At 40.1% G+C, this 25060-nt stretch overlaps 2 protein-coding genes across 2 annotated transcripts in view; one reads left to right on the forward strand and one right to left on the reverse strand.

The window, feature by feature from the left end:
- Positions 1-210, reverse strand: part of cdk6 (cyclin-dependent kinase 6) — a 33792-nt gene extending 33582 nt beyond the window's left edge. The window contains exon 1 of the mRNA XM_053334417.1: positions 143-210. The gene's annotated coding sequence lies outside the window, so the exon portion shown is untranslated. The remainder of the gene's footprint in view (positions 1-142) is intronic.
- Positions 211-16666: 16456 nt separating this feature from the next.
- Positions 16667-24818, forward strand: hepacam2 (HEPACAM family member 2). Its single transcript, XM_053334593.1, has 9 exons — positions 16667-16724; positions 19895-20254; positions 20356-20643; positions 22712-23011; positions 23584-23709; positions 24058-24079; positions 24196-24230; positions 24471-24544; positions 24652-24818. Exons 1-9 carry the CDS (start codon positions 16667-16669, stop codon positions 24760-24762), a joined length of 1374 nt encoding a protein of 457 aa, XP_053190568.1. The 3' UTR covers positions 24763-24818.
- Positions 24819-25060: the final 242 nt, after the last annotated feature.

Consider the following 25060-nt stretch of genomic DNA (forward strand, 5'->3'; position numbering starts at 1 on the left):
AAAATCAATTCTAACAAGCCAATGAATTGCTCGTTTTGGTGTTTAAAATGTCATTGGAGCGTAAAGGAGCAATGCAAACCCGTTTAAGATATTTTTGAGGTCACATTTAGTAGAAAATAACGCAACTTTTTTGCGTGTTTACCTTGTTTCATGTTGTCAATAGGCTAATATGTCGTGACGTCGGCATGTCCGATAAACTGCTGAGGAGGCATTGGTGTGTCGGATAAAAAAAAATATGCTCAGGCTCCTAGCATCTAACGCATCCCCTGTCCGCTGTCCTCCATGCGGGGGCCACACAGGTAGTTGGACGGTGCACGCTTTAACCCCCCATCCCCTCAAACTACACCAGCCCGGGTAGAGAGACTCGCATAGGGGAGGAGGAGGAGGAGGAGGACGTTGTGGAGGAGCGCAGTATGAAAACTCGCGCACACACTCTCACTGAAACTTTGGGGAGGGGTGGGTGTGTGTGTGTGTGTGTGTGTGTGTGTGTGGAAGGGTGGTGGGGGTCATAGGACAAAGGCAAATGCGTGATATAGCCCTCCAAAAAACACGCTCTTCTTTGGATTTTCTCCCTTCTTTCTTCTTTTGCTTTTTTTTTTTCCTTTTTTTTCTCTCTTCCATATATCCCCGGATAGGCCTATGCAACTGCAGCCCCGCTCGCCTGTGTGAGCTCCGTCTCTGCCTGGCTTTCCCACGCCGGCTGAATGTGGCCTGACCCCCTTCAGAGAGGTTTGACACGGAGCGGGGACATTTCCGCATTCCTCCCCGACTACAAAGGCACACCGCCTCCTTTTTGCTCTCCCTCGGCCTACCATTCATAGTCCTCTCCGCGGGTTTTGTCTCCCGTGTCAAAACCGGGAGCACCGCGGGGATCGGGGGTGGGGGGAGAGGAGGTTTATTGGATGGACGGCCACACTATCTATCTCCTGCAAAAAAGCAACCCCAAAAAAAGCATTGAGGGGACTCCTGAAGCAACAATGCGCCAGCGGGAGATGCGATGTGACGAGCTCACCCGAGATGGTCTTGAGGGGTCAGGTTCAAGGCCCGGTGGCTTGATCTGTGACAGGAGAGGGCTCCTCTGCTCGGGTGGTCGTTTGTATGGCTTCATGCCCCGCAACAGGCCTGTTGGCCATGTGGGTTAGCTGCAGAGCAAAGGATGGGGAATTTTTGAATTGCTTCGAAACAATCCAAAAATGTTAACAACCTCATGCTACAGCTACACAATAACAACAACAACAACAACAACAATAATAATAATAATAATAATAGTAACAACAGAAAGAAATATTAAGTGTTTAATTTCATTTCAATTTTTTGATTATTTATAAACAAATGTTACTATTTATATTTCAAGTTATTATGTTATTAAGTAATTTACTATCAATAATTGTAACATTTAATAAATGTAATTGTCATTTCTTAAAACTCGAAAAAATACATGTTATGAATGCTTTAATTGTAGGCTTTAATCAATTGATTTTTTAAATGTTTAATAATTCTTTCTTTTTATTTGATTTATTAGACAATGCTCATTAATCAATAGAAACCATCTTTGTTCCTTTTGCAGAGGTTCCGGTTACAGAGGTAACCTAAAATTAGAATAAAATTAGAGCTTGCTGTATTATTTCATTTTTTATTTTATTTATTAGCTTAGTTTAGTTTCAGTTTAATAAACCATTTTAGGTGATGAATTTTAACATTATAACCTCTTATATCAGGTGTATATATTTAAATCAATATATTCTGTATGAAAAGTTCTTTAAGTTTTTTCTTTTTTACTGGACACGGTTTAGACATGACAAGACTTGATGTCAGATTATCCCAATGAATGGCCAATTACAAGCGTGTAACCAAACTCCATTATCATAACTTCATTGGGAGGCGAGTATTAGCTATGCACAGGAGATCAGAGGAAGGACATTCCCCCGGTGCTGTGATTTACATGAAAACCTGTCTTGCATGCTGCTGGTAGAATCCACTGATTACTATTGAAAAAGGTAAATTGTTTGGGATAATGACATTGAAGTACTGTAGTATGTATGGTAGTCTGCCCTGCCCAACTTTATAGGCTACCCCAAATTTAAACCATTTGCATCACAAAACACACAATGCAGACAATGAGTCCCAGACCAATTATGTGTGCATTTACATTTTTTCATCATCATTGTTCATGTGAAATCAGCTCTGAGAGCCATTGCCCGGATTGAATACATTTGCATGCATACTTCTTATTTAGATGAAGAACAAACCAATTAGATTCATTGTGTGCGGTATAGAGATGAGAGAGGTACACACCTCAGACATTCACACACACATTTTGAAACCGTTTTCTTATATAATCTCCAGAGACAGCTATTGACAAGTTTCTGTGTTTGTCACATGTTTATATTCATCCCATGCAGGGGAACACTTTTAGAAAAGATACAGGAACAAAATGATGCTGTTCTGGTATCAATATGAGCAGAACATAATTTAATTTAATCATATACCTTTCTTGAGTTTTCTGTTTGGGTAGCAATTGCACTTTGAACATAAGCAATCTGTTCAAGTCAATATGGACATGATGAAAAAGTTGTGTTTATAGTATCATTTTAGTGGACTTAAAGTACTTATTCCACTCCACAACATTTAACTGGCAAAACATTGTATACCTGGTTACACTTAATTTAATTACTTGGTAGTGGTGCATAAGTTCCTAGAAATAATACCTTATTTTGTGACTTTGGCAAAAATTTAAAGGAAAGTTTCACAATATTTCAAGTCTGTTTTAAAACAGCAGTCATGTTAAGTGATAGCCACCAAAATCCACACTGTGTCCACACACTCATTTTGTACAGATACCTTTTTTTTAAAGTTTAAATGATGTTTCAGCAGTCTGAGTTAGTCATATCAAGTGGATATTTTCCACATTTACAGTCTTTTAGCATAACATTCCCTCTTTGTGTTTCTGGGACAGTGTTTCCTGGTGGAGCTGGAGTGGAAGTATAGTAACAAAAGGAAGGACTTTGGTGACTGTAACTTTCAAAGACATCTACATCATTTGACTCATTTTGAAGGATGAAGGTTCATATTCGCTTCAGCTAAACTTCTGAATTCATTTTTGCACAGAAGAGGACTGTGGAAGAGGATTGTGGATTTTTGGTTTCCATCACTTTTATTTTATTTTATTTTGTTTTTTTTAAATTGTGCTTCTATTGTGTTATCTATTTATTGTGTTTATCTTGTTGTGCAGCACTTTGGAAAACCTTGTTTTTGTTAAAATCGTGCTATATAAATAAAGTGGATTGGATTATGAACACCTCCTTGAAGGTGAAACGGTTTATACAAAAACCTGCTTAACTTGATTTTCATACTCAAATGAATCAAAGCAGGCGTTGAAAATGATTAATTATTTGAATAAGAAATGTACCTAAGATGTGGATTAAATGATTAACAGTACCTTTGTTTGCTCAGGACATCTCTAACCTTCATACTCCCTCTATTCGTCACTAGTTGTTGATACAGACATGCATGGTGTGTCAATCAATTCTTTATAATAACATTCAAGGTGTCTCCCTGAATATAACTCCAAACCAGTGAAGATGAAAGCACGGTTTATGGGCACTGCTTCTCAAAACTTTAAACACCCCCATCTACAGTTAAGAAATATAACAAGTTGCTGCAAAGCCAAACGCCCCAACTGGCATTTCAGCTCAGTATTCCCAAGGAGCTGCCACTGGCATCTATAGTGTGCAGGAATGCTGTTTGACAGAGCCACTCCTTTAGGTTTTACTACATAATGTTACTTAAATAGGTGGCTTTACTGATTTTTACTCATTCAGTGTTTAACCTCATACATAGTCAGTGTTGGGAAGTAGCTAGTTACATTACGTAATTCAATTACAAAATAAATGTAACAGTAATCCGTTATAGTTACTGAGAAAAAATGTGTAATCAAATTTCAGTTACTTATGAAAATTTTGATGGTTACAAAGTTGGTTACATCTAAAGTCAAACCTTTAAAATTTTTCTCATGAGGAGGGTTTTTTCCTCATTTATATATTTAACTAAATACATATAATGCTGTTTTAATTCTTTGAAACTTTTGTAACAAAAAAATGTTGTAAATAAATCATGATGTGAGCTTATTTGGAACACAAATGGGCTTAAATGGCGTCACAATACCAATTTAACCCAAAATCGACATGAACTAACAAATACATTTCCTAATGAGAGATAAATCTTGCTTTATAAGAAATGATCTCCCTTATAAGTCATGTCTGTATCCATGAAAAACACCTCAACTCAGATTTTGGTGGTCTTAATGGGTACATCTACCCTGACAGCTGAACACATTCATCAGAAAATTAGAAGAATAATCAAATGTAATAAGTTACATTACTTTGATTAAGTAATTGAAATAGTTACATGACTTATTACATGCAGGGTAACTAGTAATCTATAACCTATTACAATTCCAATGTAACCTTCCCAACTCTGTTCATAGTGTGGCAAAATAAATGTCTTCAGGTATGGCCGAGTCACTTAATTCATCCTCAATCGACTCTTTGAAGTCCAAGCTAAAAACTTACTTGTATTCACTCATATTTGAATCCTCCTGATGTGGCTGTTTTTTTAAACTTTTGCCTATGCCCATGTGTTGTCTGTTTATGTCTATGAGCTGTGTGCCTTGTTGTTTAAATTGGTGACTTTAGCTACCTGCTTTGGTTTGTACAGCACTTTGATCAGCATGGGTTGTTTTTAAATGTGCTGTATGAATAAATTTGAATTGACTTGACTTAATTAGCTGGCAGCTCCTTCTGGATGCCTGAATGTTGCTGTGACAAGACAGTGCAATGTGTTTTGGGTGGAACTGCTCAGTAAGGATAAAGTAAAACCAGAAAAGGAATCAAATCACTGGAGAAAAGAGAGATGCCTAACTTTCAAATTTGGAGGAACAGAAGTGCTCATCATCCAATTTGGCAAAAAAATGTAATTCTTCTGGAAATCTCCAAATGTCATAAGTTTTTGATTCAAATCACAGCATAAATACTATGGTATTCCACAGGATCATGGAGTCTTAATGTGGGATTTTGGACCATTTTGATCAATTCACAAATAGTAAAAAATGTTTAAAATTTGAACAAAATCCCAAAAATTGTTGCAACAACTTATGAGAGATAATTGACGCATAGGAATGGCCATCATGATGCTCTAAGCCTTTATATTCTCTAAACTTTTCAAACTTGAATAGGCACCTAACTGAAACACAATGTTTATTACAGATTTATAAGTATTTGTGAGGAAAAACTTGACAAAGTTCTAAGCTGCTGATCAAATTAATCTTCAAATTGCCACCTTTCAGATGATGTGTACCATTTCTATGTAGTTGAAATTAAGGATACAATAAGAGGCTCAGTTTACTTGTCACAGGTATTTTAGATACCTGGAACCACCTATCTGAACACACAATGCTCATCAATTTGACAACAATGCAGTAATAACGCTGATTATTAAAAAAACAGATTATTTGAATCATAACGTTCTGCTGATTTTGAGCTATTCAAAAAGGCGAGAGAGAGAAAATGCATTATGTATGTGTTTGCCTTTATCCCTGTGTGTGTGTGTGTGTGTGTGTGTGCTTGTGTTCTTGTGTGTGCACGTGGCAGCTGCTGATCAGCCCAGCCAAAAGAGAATTACGGCCCTCCCATGGGGGACGAGAGAGGCCAACAAGGGACAGGTGACTCACAGTCGCTCCCAGATCTCCTTACACCCACCAACACACAGCAGAGGATCCGGACACACACACACACACACACACACACACACACACACACACACACACACATACACACACACACACACACACACACGTACATACAGAGAGAGAGGGAGAGATTGATTGTGGGCCTGTCTACCACGTCCCACCTAAATAGAGGGGATGTCCATGCCACAAGGCATAGAGTGCAGTGATAATAACATGAAGTCTTTAGGCAGACAGCTGTCACACCTGGGGAGGAATCGGATATGATGTGTGATATTGGATTCCTTTTTAAGTTCTCAATCCCATTGTCAGGATTTACAAGCATCACTTAGTCCGCAGTGTTTAATGTGAGTCACTTGTTATCCACCCATCAGCAGTTTAATATTTAAGTGACGTCTTGAGTATAAAGACAGAGCCTGACATGATGCCAGCAGACAATCCAGGCCTGTTTTGTGTCTCTGACTTGATTTCCTCTCTTCCTCTTTCTTGTCAAGCCAGACTGAAGTCCAGAGTGTGTGGTGCAAGTAAAGCCCCTTCTCTCCTCTTCCCTTGTCCTCTTCTCTTCTCCCCGGCACCGGCCCCCAGACACAAGCCTCTTTCTGTTGGGGCATCACCATGGCAACCAAGCCACTAACTTGAGGAGGCGACATAAAAACCTGCTCTTTTAGGGGACACAGGAACACCTGCCACCTCCGCCGATGGGGAGGGCTGGGCTGGACGCATGGCCACGTGCAGACACACACTTACATACAAATTCATGTGGTCACAAATGCAGACACACACACACACACACACACACACACACACACACACACACACACACACACACACACACACACAAACATAAACAGAGGATCAGTGTAACATTCAAATGAGACCTCTAGCTAACATCTGCTCCCATTTAGAACCTCATTTATCTTCCACTAACATCTCAGATTGTTTGGTGGCTTTCTAAACGTGTTGTTGTGGCAAAAACCAAGGGAATCACTTTATCGAAAAAAATAATAAATTATCGATTAGGTTTACGACACAAATTCATCCGCATTTTAATCATATGAAGTTATTTTAATATTTAATGAATGCTGCTGATTTGCTAGCTTAGCCACACAACACCCGCTGTACTTGTAAGGTCATTAGGTGAGAGAGTCTTACTTGCTAACTGTTAGTTAACCTCACCTACACATGAGACACTCCTTGATTACAGAGGAAAGTATCTCAAATGAATAGTTTGACATTTTGGGAAACATGCTTATTCACTTTCTTGCCAAAAGTTTGATGGGAAGATTGATCTGTCTGTTAGGTATGTAGCTGAAGCCAGCAACCAGTTAGCTTAATTTAACATAAAGAGTGAAAACAGGGGAGAACAGCTAGCCTACCACAACCCCTAAAGCACAGAAATATTTATATGTAAACACTTATTTTGGTTTTGTGGCGTCATACTATTTATTTACCTGGAGCAGTAACTTCATGGAGTTGTGTTATTGTTTCATGGTAATAACACATTGTTCATCAGAAGATGATTTTATGATGGTTTTAAGAATTATAGTGCAATACGAAAGATGTAATGTTTCAATTATTGAGCTTCGACAGAACCAAGCTAGCTGTTTCCAGCCTTAATGCTAAGCTAAGCTACCGTAGCCCTAGTTTTATATAGACACCTTCTCAGAAAGCGTGTAAGCATATTTCCCAAACAAATTTTTCCTTTAAGCTTTTGTAGTAGAGAAATTCTCAGCCACCAGTGTCCAATAACCTGGATATTAATTTGTTTAATGGGCTTAGTTTGCATGAAATCTTATGACGTCTTATTATAAACAGCTTATGTCGGCACCATCTTGATTTTAATCCACTAATTAGTTTTCATGGCAAAAAGGCAGTTTCAGCATGACCTTTGGGTAAATAACACGTCAGTTTGTTGACAAGCACAATGTAGTTTAACTGCAAAATAACTTGTTTCACCAATATAATGAATCATGCTTATGTCATTCACTTGTCATTTTTCAAGGGCGATGGATGAAATGTCATCAAACAGACAGCCCCTTTAAAGGCCCCAATCAACAAGTGTCAGTTTGGGGTCAGCCAGCAAGTCCAGGCTGCCTGTGTCCTCCTGTTGCAGGCGGGATATTCTGGAGAGACTGGCAAGTGAACCTCTGGTGCCTGGCTGCTGTTCATTAAGAGTATTAATGATTAACTGAGAGTGCTATTGTCCCCCTGGGCCCAGCTGTCCCTCCTCCACCGTTGATCCACTCCGATGCCTCTGGGCCACTAAACTGGCTCCATTCATGTGCTAAAGTGACAGCTGCTCCTCACATTCCGCAGAAAATTAACTGCAGACGCCGGAAAAACAAGCTGGGAGCAAATGAATAATATTTGACAGATTTCTTTTGTTGTTTTATTAAAGGGATGGATTGGTGATTAAGGAGTGGATCGGAAGGATTATTTCAAGCTTGTGCCGTAATAATTAAAGAAGCGGAAGATTGAGATAGTACAGATAATGTTTGCTGTGCTGGGGTTTAGTCACTCTGGGGACTGCTGCAAATGGACTTAGCAACTTTGTTGAGAAAAATTATGCCCATCATACATTTGTCATTATACAGTATGTGATACATTTAAGGTATAACATGTAGAGTCAGTGTTGAGGTCAATGTTTGAAGACTCAGTAATGATGAGCAACACTCTGCCCAGGGTAAAGACATTTTGCCACCCACTAAAATTTTTCTATGGATGAGTGGCAGATCATTTTATCTGACTGTAATCTAGAAATTAAGGTTGCTGTATTTTTACCTAAAAGGGATTTTGGCCCCTGAAGGATACCGTTAATGCCAAAATGATTAGGATTTCTTCCGAGCTCTATTTTATATTAAACCTTAAGTGGAATTGGAAAATGAAGAGCACGTGGCTCAACAGTTACTGTAGTGGACATGACTGTTCTCATCTGAATGTATAATTTGTCTTAATTAAGAAATCTGTGCTTTACTGCATTACCACATACAAGAAGCACAACCTGTCTTGATAAGAGAAACAAGAATGCAGTTCAATTCAACATATGTGAGTTATCTATGATGCAACTTGTTTCTGACAACATGCTGCAACACTAAAACCCTCTTTTGGAAAAGAAACACCAGAAAAACTATATCAGCAGTCCAAACCTCTATCAATCTGCCATTGTGCTGTCTTGTTTTGTAACATGCGTCGTAAAGAAATCAAAGTTGTTTTATCTTTCCGGGAAGAGGAATTTAATTGGCCCTTGAAAGGCACCGCTGGAGTTTCACTAGCATCTGCGGCTCTTTGTATGGTGAAGAATTGCTATTGTTTCACCTGGGAACAATTACAGTATGCCATCTCGCCTGTAATCAGTAGAGTAGTCACAGATAGTGTTATGAGCCTGCTGTGGGAGTTGGACTGTGTCTGTGGAGGGCATTATGGTCTTACTGTCTTGTTTCCTTATATTTGTACCAACAGTCCTTGGAGACAGGTGGGATCTAATTACTACTAACGTGATGGTTGTTTTCCACCAAACCCTTTCAATTAGAGGGTCTCGCAGGCCTCTTTCTGTCTTTGTTTATGGTCTTTGCACATGTAAACACATACTTTACATTCCAGTTGTGTTCTTGTGTGTAAACAGGGCGGGGGACAAAGCAGCAGAAACACCTTACAGTAGCCCTGGAGTCAATATCAAAAGGATGAGGCTTATGATAATCTGTTTTTGTTAAACATGACTGTTGAGTTGTTGATTAAACTCAATAGTCATCTTTGAGACAGTAGTAAGAAATGTTGTCTCTTCCTTGCAGGCTCAACTATTGTGAATTAGGGTCTACTTGTGCGCAGTGTTCCTCTTTGCTCATGCTGTATTCATCTATGTCGACATGAATTTTGAAGACTTTTCCTCTTGCCACATTACACATTTTTGTGTGACTGATGCTCTGGCTGTGACTGGGCTTCTGTTCTCTTAAAAACTCACTGGTGAATGTCAGACCTCAGTCAAAACTGTAGAACCTACTGCTCACTGGTTCAGCATGATACAACTCATTTGTGTATTTGCTTTTGCATTTTACACTAAGTGCTGTGTGAATTGCTGCTGGGTCAGTTTGGAACTATGTTAGGTAATGCAGTGAAACTTCTTTAACAAAGAGAAACCGTTCTCACGACTCCACGCTTACCACTAAATTGAATCACTACAGATGAACAGACTATGGCCTCAGAAATGACCAATCAACAACTCAAAACCCATATAAATCTGTCATTTTTTAATCAATATAATTAAAGGAATAGTTTGATATTTTGGGAAGTATGCTTCACTTGTTTTATTATTAAACTCTGTTGTTATATCTGACATGCCGGAACGAGATTACATTATTTGTGTCTTCTTGTATTCACAGTATGCTCGATGTGAAAATAGACGTGTGTTATATAAGGTATTTTTGCATCTGTCCACACTGCATTCATGAGTGTTAATGAGTTTGTAATTGCACATGTAATCTCTCTTATACCTTCTTAAATTATGGACACAGGTGACTTTTAAATGCTCTCTTTATGAATTTAAAACCCCCTACCATCTATTTTTCTTCCCAGCTTTTTCTAACCAACAGGCACTTGAGTAAACACAGGTCACCATGGCTTGTTTTACTTCACACCTCTTACAGATTACATCACCACTGTGGGTGGGTAACACAGCTAAATACATTCAAACAAAAGAATGCCTCTATTTAAGATACTGCAGTGTGATAGGCCCCCAACCAGCTGTCCAACCAGCTTTATCCATACATCTCTCTTTTTTGACAGGAACTATGTAATCTCATACCTCTACAATGTGCCGGTGGGAAACATTTCACCGTGACACCTCTGGGGAAGGAGGGAGAGACCACCAGATGTTGGGCTTCGCAGCAGGGTTGCAATGTACAGAGCATTATGTTGAATATTTTGATAAATGGTTGAGCCTTGTGCGCTGGTACACATGAGCAGCCACCAGCTAGTTTGCGTCGAGTGACGATAAGCATTAGCACCCTCCATGACAGGAAAGAAGGGGAGTGGGGTGGTCTCTGTGAGTGCCAAAGGTGTGTGTGTGTTTGTGTGTGTGTCTGTGTGTGTGTGTTGGGAGGTGGGTGTTTTGACTCCTACTTCCCATAGCAATGCCAAAATACAAAACTGCTTTCAGGAAATGTAAACCATACTGGGTGCTTGTGTTTGACATTATACTGCAGAATGTCACCTATTCCTCTCAGGTTACTTGAGGCTGTAGCTGAGCCATTGAAGCTGGTCAAATAAGGTTAATATATAGGCTACCCTTTTACCTGAGATTGGTGCAAGCATGGTGTTGTTTTCCCTTATCCTGCGCTTTATGGCCGTGTGAAGCAAAGAGGACAAGCACAGACCTGAGCAAAGGGAGTACTGACTTTCAGCCTGGGATCATGGTCTGTCTTAACAGCCAACAGTTTACTGCTGCAGAGAACATAGAAGCGGCTGTGTTCATTCAACTCTGTATGCATGCACGTGCAACCCACCCACCCACACACACACACACACACACACACACACACACACACACACACAGACCAGTTTGGTTTGCAGCGTGTGCGAAGTAAACATCTATTTTTCATAGATGTGTGTGTTGGAAGAAATGCATTTTGCATTTCTCGGTCTGCTGGGAAATTAATTGAAGAGTCATAGCTGCAATGGAATAAATGTTCACTTTCATTTCTCTGCTTTAGTAAATATACACTTTGCAGTGCAGAGACATTTTACTCAGTCATGTCTGGAGTTGTAACCTTTCATGTGTAACATCTGTCTATGTATTTTTCTTTGCACCACAGTATAACATACTGTACGTCTGAAAAGAAAGACATTGAAAAGTGTATGTTCTCAGTAGGAATCTTTGATTTTTAATGTCTAAGAAGACAGAGAACAGGAAACAAGATAATGTGTGTGTGTATATGGGTGTCAACTATGTCAACACAACTGTTGAGGAAAGTTCTTTTTTTTTTTATCAGCGCTACACCTGCCATTAACAGATACCATGTCACATGGGCTGCAGTGAATGCACACTTTGTATTATGAGTGCGTAAGGCAGACATTTAAATAAAGTATTTGTGTGCCTTTTGAATTCAGAGAGCAATTATTCAAGAGAGGCACAGCAATGACAGTGAGGGGAAAAAGTGCACATGGATTGGATGAAAATAGTAGCCTGTTCTTATAGATTGACACTGAGCTGTGTGTTGTGGGCGTGTTAAGTTTTGAACACACAAAGCTGAGTCTTTGACTGGAAGCAGAAGAGGATCTGGGTTGCAGGCAGCAGGATTTGACATCGGCTTATTTCCTGTCATTGACTGCGGGTCACATGGCGAGTGCGTGGGCGCAAGATAGTGGAATGCGTTAAAGGGGTGAGGCTCTTTCCACCAGACGTACACACACACAGACACACAGACACACAGACACACACACACAGACACACAGACACACACAGACACACACACACAGACACACAGACACACACACACACACACACACACACACACACACACACACACACACACACACACACACAGCAGTTGCAGCTGGATACATGTTGTACCAGAAGAAGACATACATACAAATATGTAACATATCTACATTTGGACTTGGACACATATAGATAGAGTTCAGGCATGCATAATGCAGTAGAAACACACACACACACACACACACACACACACACACACACACACACACACACACACACACACTGAGCCAAACGCACTGCGGGCCAGGAACTCGGTTCACGAAGTCAAGGTGCCACTTAGGCAAGAACAGTGAGATCCAGAAAGAGATACAAGGGTTCAACGGTACAGCAGTAAAGTGTCATTCACATGCGAGCATAAGGGAAAAACATACACCCACACACATGCACGCATGCACACTGCGCAGCGTGTGTGTCCAACATTAGATGTTTCCCACTGTTGTAAATCTTTGTATGTGAATGAAACTTTGTCATCCAATCAAATCACTCACAGGCCTTGAATGCATCCCCGCCCCTTTTCTTTGGTCCCTCTCTGGTTTACTTAACCCAACTCTCTTGCTCTGTCTTCTCTGTTTTCTCTTTCAGTTACATTTCTATACATGAAGCCAAAAAGTATTTTAAGTTGTCATCCGAGGTGTGACATCCTCTTATCGACAACCTCAGAGGCACAACTGTACATGCCCGCTTCTCCTTTTGGTCACACAGTAATTGATTGCGTGTGTGTGAATGCTGTCTTTTCCTGTTAGATATTCTTTAATATGACTTGAAAAGGTGTGATGTATAGGTGAATGTTTGTGGTGTCATAAATGTGCTCATCCTACACTTTCATATCCTTGATGGTCCCTTTAATATAATGACACAGTCACATTTATCTTTTATGCCACATTGCAGATTAACAGAGGCATACTTATGTGAGGCTATATCACAGTAGGCCAATGACACCCTATGTGGCCCCACTGTAACGACTGCTCCAGACACACACACACACACACACACACACACACACACACACACACACACACACACACACACACACATACACACACATGCACGCACGTGTGCCAATAGTGCGGCCTTGATGTGGGCTGGTGTGCTGTGTCTGCTCTGAGTGCCTGCAGCTGGAAGCCAAGGCTGCTAAGGAGAGTATAGGAGGAATGAGAGAGGAGGAGAGGAAAGATCCAAAAGAGAAGAAGGAGAGGGAGACACTGGTAGAATATGGATGCAGGTTTTTGAAAAGGATTAAAAAAAGTGATCAAAGACAAAGACGAAAAAACAAGAGTGAGGAGGAGTTTACGTGTGTGCAATTTAACAAATCTGATATAAAAGAAAAGAGTACCTGAAAAATAAAGAAGGCAAGATAATATAATGAGGATGAGGAGGAAGAAGAGGAGGAGGCTGCAGGAGGCTGGCAGTCCAGCAGTCTAGAGTTGTGGTGAACATGGCAACAGTCACAGACACGGGCTGGAAGGCTGAAAATGGAAAATGTGACATGTTTTAGCACAGCAAGAGGGCCCCCATTTGAGGTTGTATGCGCATGGGTGTGGGTGTGGGTGTGGGTGTGTCACTCAGCTCTTGTGTCCTGGTTTATGGAGGGCGGTCATACCAGGCCATACCATACTGTTCTGCTCCTTATCAGATAAACTGTGCAGAGCCAGACTAGACTAGCTTCGGTTTGCTTGTGTTCCTCAGTTTCACGTGTTTAGTGATCAGATGTGGGCGTGGATCATGAAATCCACTTGATAAATGTAAGATAGCACCCGCTGATTGTTCCACTCATAATCATGTAAGAGCATGCTTATGAACAGGTATCAGGACCACGCACTGAGCAGACATGCAAATTATTCAGTCTGCCAGTTTGTTATAATTGAACATGCAAACCACTGTAAGGAACATTGAAGGGATTTAATAAAATTGCTGTAAGGAAAAAATGTTGATCCCGTGAACAAGAATGAATCAACTTTTCAAACTCATCACTCAACAGGCAGAGTGTGTCAAGTCAAAAGGTCACAGTGTAAGCCATAACATCATAACCCAACCATTAGCTAAGCTCCGTTTGTGTTACTCAACATCCCCCTTATGTCTTATGACAATATGTTGTTCCCTTTTGAATGAAAACACAAAATAAGACTTCACATGATATACTGTAATGCTTCTGTTCTGTTAGTCCTTGCTCTTAACTGGAGCGACATAACATGAAGGAATAATATGAAATCTCTAAATCATCAACAATCCAAACAATCACAAGAAAGGGCATTACATAGTGATACATCATATTGCTGCTATCAAAAAATGCCATGTATCACCTTTTCATGCAAGACAGCTTTCAGCAGCAAAGCATTTTTTCATATAAACTGATGGCTTATAATACTTTCTCAAGAAACACGTATTTATACAATTTATCTGAACAATTCAAAATCATTGGACAGTGCTGATGTATTCCCTGTAGTATGATTACTGTATATGTACGAGACAAATATAAATGTATGAACTGGACAAGTCAAATAAAGTGAATAACAGGGTCTGCGCAATAGAGCAGTGGCGCAATCAAGGGGGTGTGAATCATGATATGATCTTTTTTTAAAAAAGATCATATCATGGGGGGGAAAATAACATAATAACATAAAATGTCACAAAATGTTTATTTCTTTGTTCTTCACTTTTAATTACTTTCTTCTTTAGTTGTACACCAGCAAGGCTCTAAGTGAGAAGACATTGCTTCAGTTTACAGCGTCACAAGGCAAAAAGGTTGGGAAACACTATCACCGAGCCGTGCAATACCAGTGGGTGGCATACAGATAATTAGCTTTGATCATACACACATCAACCCTGAAGCCCATTGTGACGTGCTATACAGCTTGTAAATCCACTGGCAGACTTTGTCTCGTGAATGGTACACTGACCCCATCTAAAGGTGAAGAGGAAACTTGCAGGTTCTTGTGGCTTCCCAGTGTGAAGTGAGGAACCCAGAGAGTGTTGCAAAAGTGTTCATTTTTCAAATACTATGATACTACCATTAAACATAACATGTTTTGACTATCTATTTTTAAGAACATTTAACAGGTATTATTTAGATGGTGCTGATGGTCTCATCTAAGTTTAATTTGCTGAATGTATATCAAAAATGTATATCAAACATGAATAAATGATTGAGCCAAATATACCACATCATGCGTTCTCACAAACAAAAACCTTATTGATGTGATAAAAAATCCTCAGTTTTGACTATTAATCGTTTGTTTTTTCAGTAGATGGGCATCCCACGCTGGAGTGCTTGAGAGTAGAGAAAATAATCAGCTTCTTTAATGGTGCCATCACCAAACTAGGCACTCATTTACACTGCCCACAATGGCCTAATTCATTCACTGTGCAGTGCAGTCCTAAGTTTCACCACATCCTTTCAGAGAATGACCATGCAAAAAAACCCTTCTTTGCACAAGTCACTGAGTGAACATAGTAAGCGTTTCAGTATCCAACATGTGACTATTTTGTGTTTTCTGTAAAGCACTTGTCTCTAAACATATACCGCACATTGCAGTCATGTATATACATTAAATAATGATTTGATACATATAAAGTGAATATATTTTTCATGTTGTTTCATGGACTATTGTCTTCTTTAGTCTTCTATAGGCTTATAAGTAAAACACACTGGGTATGGCACCAACAAGTCAGATTGTTTGTAGGTTGCAAACAAGTTGAGAGACAAAGTTAGGGGCACAATGTCTTTCATCTTTATGTCTTAGTGTAATATTTCATCAGTGTCTCCCTGAAGGCTGAAATCCTTTATGAAACTGTCAATGTATATCTCTCTGATCTTGAGAGTCCGTATCCTGAAGGCATCTGACAGGTCATCCCTTAGTTTTACCCCAGTATCTGTTTCTCTGTTTTGTCTTCCTAATTCTCCACTACAAAATCATTACAGAAAGAATAACTGATTTCTGACCACTGAAAGCTTTGTAATTTAACCAAATTTTAGCAGTCCAGGTCTCCATCTGTTTGCTCTTTCCTTTTTTTTCACAGCCTGAGGAACTGAAGCAGGCAGCTGGTGTATTATAATGTAAAGAAGCGGCTTCCATTCTGTTCTCGGCTATCCTTTTACAGTTTTATGTCTCATTTTCTCTTTGACAGAGTGAAACCTTCCGCCTTAGGGCCACTGTGTGTGTGTGTATGTGTGTTTGTGAGGACCATACTGTGCTGTCCCTCTGCCAGGTGGACCTCTTCCTCTCGGTGTCACCTGGGAGGGGCCTGGGTGGCTGCACGCAGGCTGGAGCTAGCTCCTCTTATTTCCCTGGCAAATATTGTCACCACCAGTCACATTTCTCTCCTCCTCCTTCTCCTCCTCTCTCTCTCCTCCACTCCTCTCCTCCTCCCTACATCCCTCACTCCCTGTCTGCCTGTCACAAGTCCCACATATCCCTAGAGGATAAGATGCCATGGAGGCCACGGGAAGAACGGCGCTTTGTCTCTGGTCATTTCTGTTCATCTTAACAGGTGAGTGTTAGGTTGTCGCGGTGGCATGCATAATGTGCTTAAGCTGTCAGTCTTGTGAGGCTGTAGCAGTTACTGTGGTTGCTGTGTTTGTTTGGTTGGCAAGGTAAAACTGAGGGGTGAGTTGAGGAAGTTTTGTTGTGCTGCGCAGTAACAAAATGTTCACTGAAAACTTGTGAAATCATCCTACTCCCAGTTGTTTCTTAATTGTTTTGTTTCCCATTAGAGTAATAAAACTGGGCTTCAAAATTTAAAAATACAAAAAATTTAGGGACATTACTGTATGATTTTTTTCTTTACTTTTAAAAAACTGAACTTTATATCCTGACATCGGAACATTTTTCACCCTCTTCACCTTTGTTACATGTATTTTACGTTTGATTCTTTGTGATATCTATTTTGGTTTATTTTACATGTCCTCCTATAGTCCACACCATGTGACTTTACTAAATTAGCTTCCCTATTATTGTTGGCTGTTCGTTTGAGACAATAGGAAGGGGTCAGTGGAAAGAAGAAGTGACATAGGCCACAGCTCTGTGACTCAGTGATAACAGACATTACCAGCATCTCTCACATGACAGAAACATGGACCTCAAACACGGATTCTCCCCTGCTTTGGTGTTTGTATCATCAACCCGCCTTGAGGACCTGTATTTATCTTATCTGAAAGAGGACAGAGAATGGTGGTGCACCGGCGTTTGGACATGCACTGAGTGACTTTATTTAGTATCCAAACAAGTTGGATGTGTGTGAGGGTGATAAGCGGCAGGTGCTTGTTGGTCTCTACATGTAGCTGTTTGAATGTGTGTGTGCACCTTGTTACCTGTGTGTGTGCATGACCAATAATGAAGATATCCTCTCACCCAAAACCCCATTGTCGCTGTAATCTCCTCCACCACTGGACCTTATCACCACAACAATCCCCGTGGTGTTTGGGGACAACAATGAAGGAGCGGGCTCGGCACACTTCTCCTCATTCTGCCTTTTCACTGGGTCTCAGCTGTTGTAAACACCGGCACACTCCTGCTACTGACAACACACACACACGCATGCACACACACACACACACACACACACACACACACACACACACACACAAGCACACTCACACAGAAACTGGCCTAAAGGCCTGTAAGAGTGAAACGTGCCGTGTGGGCGTCGGTGCTGCATGTATTATTTAGGACATAACACCAGGCAGACAGTGAATCTATTGTGATGAGAAACATGGGCAGCAGTCAACAGCGACCTGAATGACACCAGCTGGATGTCCCCTAAGTAGGAAGTATGGACTGGTCAGCAGGGAGGAGGGCACAGAAGAGGGTGATAAAGACAAAAAGAGATTAGAGGTAGAGATGTGAGTGGGAAAAGTTGATGAAAATGTTTTTATTAATCAATTCATGAAACATAATTTTCTCCTTTTCTATATCATCATGAGTTGTTGCACTTAAATTGGCTCAGTGAGAGTTTATCTCTCAACATCTAAAGATTAAATCATTAGAAAATATATAACAAACAAATAGTATTTCGTAAGTAGTTTTCGACAAGCCATTACCGTAATTCTGAGTAAAATATGCAAAGTCAGAGAAAGGTGGGAGTTAAAAAAAAATTAATGTGAACAAAAAGTGAGAGGTTTCTAGCGAGTTTCTATCACAGTATCACTGCCTACTCACATGCTGTTCATGCTCAGCTCAACCTGGCATCCAAATAGTCTACAAATTCACCTTGTTTTTAAAGCTCAAAACTGTTAAAAGCACCCGAAGAAGACAGTTGGAAGCTGTTGAATAATTTCTGGCAAATAGCACCACTGGGTTATGGCTCAAATGAAGCATTAAGGGTCTTTGAGTGTAATATAGATAAGGAAACATGTTAGACTGAATAGTTTCATTTTCACAATGAGTTTAGAGCTTAAACCATTGTCACACATTTGATTAAAACGTCCAGCTGAAACGATATTATGTGCTTAAAAAACAATTACTGCTCTTTGAATTGTCTTTTTCTTCCAAACTTTCTGTTTTCAGTCTGTAACCAGCGAACCAACTTTCCCCGGCAACCATCCAATGTTCAAACAGACAGCAAGGTGCAATAGATCAGCAGTTATCTAGTTACTTCAGACAGCCCGAGTGTTTGTTTTGCGGGATGAAAGAGACAGGCCTTGTCCTTGTCTTACAACAAGGACGTGCTATCATGAGCTGGGTCAATATTAACTCACTACAGTTTCAGGACCTAAACAATTTGAATACTAGGATATGGATTATAAGATCAGAGGGTCAAAACAGACCTGAGTTCATCTTTAAATGATAATAGCCTTGTTTAGCCTGCATATCATCACCCTCACTCCATCTTGTTGTTTGAATACACAGTTGGGCTGCTAGTATTGCTGATATCAACCGATCAATATATTAGTTTGCATGTTTTATGTACCATTTTTCTCTTATTAAAGCTGCTGTGATCAATATTCTTATATTAACAGTGGGTCTTTCACAATGATGATAAACCAGCAGGAGTTATCTGAGTCTACAGTTTCCTAGAAATATGGTAGAATGTAGCATTTTAGTATCTTTTTGCTCTTTGTTTTGGTTTTCTGTCCTGGGGCTTAACCGTTTTGGATCAGTCTCAGTGTCAGTGGGTAGTTGTCTATCTAATCTAAAATCTGACTGTACACTACCTGCTAACCACCAAATAGACAGTGGAGTATGTATTAGCTAAAGAGTGAGCTGTTTCCCTCAGGAGTCAGTGGAAACTAAAACTACTCATATTACATCCCTTAATTAACCTGAAAAACAACTCCAAATGAAAGCTAATGTTGTTCCATATCTGTTGGATGTAGCCTATAAATAGGAAAACTTTATATGGTGATAATATGTAAATATTGTTTTTTGAACTTGATGTGCTGACCCCAAATGGGTAAAAAAAGCAATTATTGCAGCTTTGAAAATCTGAAATTGGGTCTCACAATAACAGGCTGCAATGATTTTTTTTTTTTGTGCATTTTATTAGATAGTTTCCACTGAAATTACAGTCGGGTCACCCCATCTGAAACTGTTACTTAGGCACTAAACAGTCACACTTCAGTGTTAATCCCTAAAATGATCCTGGTTCCAAATAAATACTTTTCTTTACCTCCTTCAATTAATCTCTTTATCTTAATCTCTTGTCATCTCTTACCAACACAGAGGTCAGCTCCGAGTACATCCACATCCCCTCATTAATCCACCACGGTACTGAAGGGAAGCCCCTGCTCCTGCCTGTTGAGACTCATTTCCAGTTGGATGATGTGGAGATCCAAGGAACATGGTCTCACACCACGACGAGCGGCACCAGGACCACACTGGTGACATTCACCAAAAATGCCACGATCACTGACATGATGTATCGCAACCATATCCTCTTCAGGGAACCCAATGTTTCTTTGCTAATTCGGAAATTAAACCAGGATGATGAAGGCAATTATCACCTAAACCTCAACATACAGTTTCATAACAAGAAAGAACCGGTTATCAAAGAGAAAAGAACAGTGCAAGTAATGGTGGATGGTGAGTGTTTTAAAAAGTCTTTCCTCATGTGTCCATACTGACCTGTCGATGACATTTATATGACAAAATCCTAAACTTACCAATCCCTTTTTTCTCCTTAGTTCCAGTGTCCACTCCGGTCATTGAGAAGTACCCATCGTATGCAGTTGTTGAGGACAAGGCGAACGTTACCTTGACTTGTTCTGTTGAAAGAGGAACACGAGTTGTGTTTCAGTGGCTGAGGGACAATGTCCCTCTGGGTCCCCGTGAAAGATACCGATTCTCCCACAACAACTCCATGTTGTTTATCAGTCCTGTGAGAAAAGAGGACAAGGGAACTTATCGGTGTGTGGTCAGCAACCGAATCAGCCGAGCCCAGTCAAGTAGGGCCATGGAGCTCAACGTCTACTGTGAGTTGATATCTGTGTTCTCATTCTTCCTCTCGTCCATCTTACCAATAAGATACATAAACCATATGGAAAATGTATGTAAACTTAGGACACATTCAGACCATACATTTATCATGCCATTTGACTGAGGTGGCACTATATAACTACACCACCAACACCACCTGAAAAAGCATTTCTCAGAGCCAGCAGCTCCTGGATATAAGAATGTCTGGCATAACAAATGTATGCAGAATTTACCACTAAAGTTTTAAGTAGCCACTGTGGACACCAGAGATGATAAAAAACAGCAAATACTAATCTAAAACACAGAGCACAAATTGGGACTGGACTAGATTAAAAAAGAAAATGCTCACTGGTTTGTTTCACAGTCTTTACATGCAAGGATCTGGACAACAAAGAGTATGAGGTACAGTGCTTTTGAGTCTATGTTACCTTTATTCACAAGTTACTGTCAACCAAATACAGAAATGCCATAAAATCAAAAACACAATTTAGGAAAGTCAACTGCTGGTATGATTGCTCTAATACAGGATTCTTCATATGGCACACATTGGAACAAGATACCATAACAAGGTTAGACTTTTCCTGCCCGTGAAGTTCATTTAGAATACCTCCTGCCCCCTACCCACCATCCCCCCAAATAATGCAGAGGCAGGGTGTAACTTTTTAATCAAATTAGTCAAAGAGGTCCTCCGCTAATAACAATACATAGAATTCATGTTTTTTTAATTTTCTCTTTCACACTAGAAAGATTAGGTCATATGTAAATTCACGAGATCAGACTACATACTGACAACTGAAAACACACTTGGGTGCTATGGGGAGGTATTTGCATGGGAGGAGACTTATCTGACAGAGCGCCTCTGTTCTACCATAAAGGGTGTAGATATACTGATAAATCGACCTGACGTTGTAAGCTGGAAGTTACACTTAGAACGTACCTATAATCTTTCCATGAATTAATTTGAATGTACGGGTGTGGGTCATTTGAAGGTACATGTGTGTAACTTACTTAATTTTTTCGATCACTTAGAAAAGAGTGTTAAAAGAGTTGGTGTGTTAAACCTACACCTCTTGTAAATTTAACATTGTCATAATGTGTGTTTGCACAGACAGAGCATGTTTGTATTGGCACTTAGTGGGATCCTCCAGATCAACAGTTAAAATATGTCCTGCTCAGTTTCTAATTCTGTTGAATGTATGACTGACAATGATGCATACATTTTCTCATTGTCATGTTTCCAGTATAAAACAAGTCACATGAACACATAAAAAAATATTGATGCCACTCACAGCACTAAGCATCCTCATGGAGAGACTAATTTTAGGAGCAAAGTGTTCCATAAAAACTGAAATATTTGTGTTACCACATTGGTAGGAAATATTAGGTATGGTAGCATATTCCTGCCACCACGAAAACAATCATCTCAAGGGGAAAATCTTGTGAATACAGTTAAGTTTTTGTCTTTTCATAACAAGTTTCCAGCGAACATCTTAAAAGTACATTTTTTTCTCATTGATCCTCCGGGCTGGGTTATGCTGATAGAGGTCTTAATCTCACATTGAAGCACACAGTCTATGGTTGTAAAGCAAACAAAGAACTTATTTAAATGGAATGTGCTAACATCCTGAACTGGTATTATTAAAACCAGTTCATTTACCAGTTAATTTTCAGTTTACTTTAATGACAAATAATATGTGTGCTGAACATGAGCACCCATTCAGCACTTCCCCATTTCACACTCACAGCTACCCTAACTGTCATTGCTAAAGTTATTCAGTGCTACTGCTAGCTTTCTAAACTCCTGACCACAGCATATATCCATTGGAGCTGTTTGGTTGGTTAAATGTCTTGTTCAAGGGCATCCAAACTCTAATTCAGGAGGAGCAAACACTGCTGTTTCTATATAATGACTTATTCTGCTAGACTGTGGTTTGAACCTCTGAACTTTAAACCCATGATGCATAAATATGAGACAACTCCAAGTAAACTAACCATGCTCTATAATAAAGCACTCTATTACCAGCAAACTGTCATGTTTCCCTGACCCACTGTTGGCCTCTGCAGATGGCCCCTACAACCTGGAGGTGAACTCGGGCCAAGGCCTGCGGACAGGGGAGGTGTTCACCATCAACCCTGGAGAACTGGTCTTCTTTGAGTGCCAGGCTGATTCCAACCCACCGAACAGTTACGTCTGGATCTCCAAGAGCCACAACACGACCCAGGTCATCAATGAGGGCCCACGGCTTGAGGTGCGCTTCTACAGACTGGCCCAAGCTGAGGAGTACATTTGCCGAGCCTTCAACAACGTGACACAGAAGCAAGACGAGGCCCAGTTCACTCTGGTGGTGGCCAGCTTAGGAACAGGTGGGTAGAGGGTGGATCGTGGCAACAAGGAGCAGAGCGTGGGTAGATTTTGGGAATCCTATGAGATAAACACTGTGTAAACAATGTGTCATGCCAAAAGCAGAATGACCTAAGTCAGATATTGCTTGAAAGTGGCCAGCTTTTAGCAGAGTAGATGCAGCAGTGTGTGCACAGCAGGCGAGAAGTGAAAACCAGATTATGGACATAGCATGAAATATACATGACTACTATGAAACTCACGTTTTATCTCTGTTGCTAGGTTCCAGCACCTGATGACAGTATTAAATATCAGTGGCTGGGAAAGTAAACAGAGGATAACAGCTGTTGTATTTGTTGACTAAGTTTTATAGCATGTTCGGTTTCTGTGTGACGAACGGGACATTGATATGTTGTCTTGGTGAAACTGAGAAAGCTGCTGATAGTGGTTATGATTTAAGATGCTGTTTATTGAGTGAACAGAAAGTCGTGACAGCATTAATTTTCCTTTGACATCAAAAACTCAATTCAAACTTGACGACTAACCTTTTAAAAATGACTATAAATATCAATGTTCCTCCTGTGTTTGTTTACAGGGAAAGAGAAGCACATGCAGGAGGGCAGCTCTGTATCCCCCCTGGCAGCCATTACTGTGTGCTCTTTGTTCGTCATCGGCTGCATGCTGCTCTTCTTCCTCAAGAGAACCTGTCATCCAAAGAGAGGTTAGATGATCTGTTCTTTCTGCTGCTTTGAGCGCAAAGTCAGTCCTGCAACCAGTTTACTGTAATATGCTCTTTAGTTTAAATCTGGATGTTTGAATAGCCAACATCTGAATATCATGGCTGTTAAATGATCAACCTTTTCTGGTATAAGATAACACCAACGGCTTGCTGCACCAAGCTCTCACATGTTGAAGGTAATCATAAATGTAAATCACTTGCAAATGTCAGTCATGTTGATGGTAACCAGTGCAAAGAGCACATATGAGGAAGTTAGGCTAATGAATATTGTCCATTTCTGCATCAGTGAATCATTATTTCCTTATGTCTCTTTCTTTTCATTATCAACAGTGCTGATGAGCATTTACAACAGGTAAGAGCCTTGATTATGAAATTAAAACACTTATAACCACACTATTAAAACACATAAGCTTTAACTAACAAGCTTTATTTGCCTGTTTTTTGTTTTTGTTTTTTTTTCTTCGGCAGACCGCTTGCAGAGCAGAAACGACCACATCGCTCAGGTAGGCTGCTGCTTGTTCACAGATATTTCTACCTGATTATGCTATCAAACGCTGCAGCCTAAAGTAGAAAGGTAAACAAAGTCAGTGTATTTCCATGTTCTACAGCTGAAAAGCAGGTCTTGGGTTTATGGTGTCATTACATTCATCGTGTTACAATAAAATCTAGCAGAGAGTATACTAATGCACTCATGGTTACCTTATGTAAGTGTTGGTCTGATACTAACACCTCTGCATCAACAGGTCACGAGGATGCTTCAGAAGACTTTGGCATCTATGAGTTTGTCTCCATACCTGGGAAAATGGAATCAACACAGGTATTTTTCTGACATAAATTCAGTGGAAAAAGATTTTGAAACTTTTGTTCACCGTTGAGCAGTTTAGCGTATTGTTTTCATTTTCTTTTTTACGACTGTCCCTGCAGGCATCGTGCAGATCTCTGGCTCGCTTTGAGTCAGTTCAGGATATGCACACCACCATCTACGATGTGATCAGACATGTTCCTGAAACCCCCAGCCACAGTTTGCTCAAGTAACTTCAAACTGGAGGTTTGAGATGTTAACTTGCAGCTGTTTCACTTGAAGACTTATGTGTAGCTTTATTCTCTTCAGTCTCAATTGTCAAAGCCCTGACTTTTTTGCACATGGGATGGCAGAGACCTGGTCATGCACTGTTATTGTCAAGAGTTCAGGACAGATGTTTTTGAAATGAAAGTTTATGTATGGCTGTGTTGTTTTTTTCTGTTCAAAAATGAAGTTGGATGATATGAAACCAAGCAAAATGGTAGTAGCTTTACTCACATGTATTTGAAGATCTTTTTGTCTTAGAGCATA

The sequence above is a fragment of the Scomber japonicus genome, chromosome 15 (assembly GCF_027409825.1).
Source record: "Scomber japonicus isolate fScoJap1 chromosome 15, fScoJap1.pri, whole genome shotgun sequence".
NCBI lineage: Eukaryota > Metazoa > Chordata > Actinopteri > Scombriformes > Scombridae > Scomber > Scomber japonicus.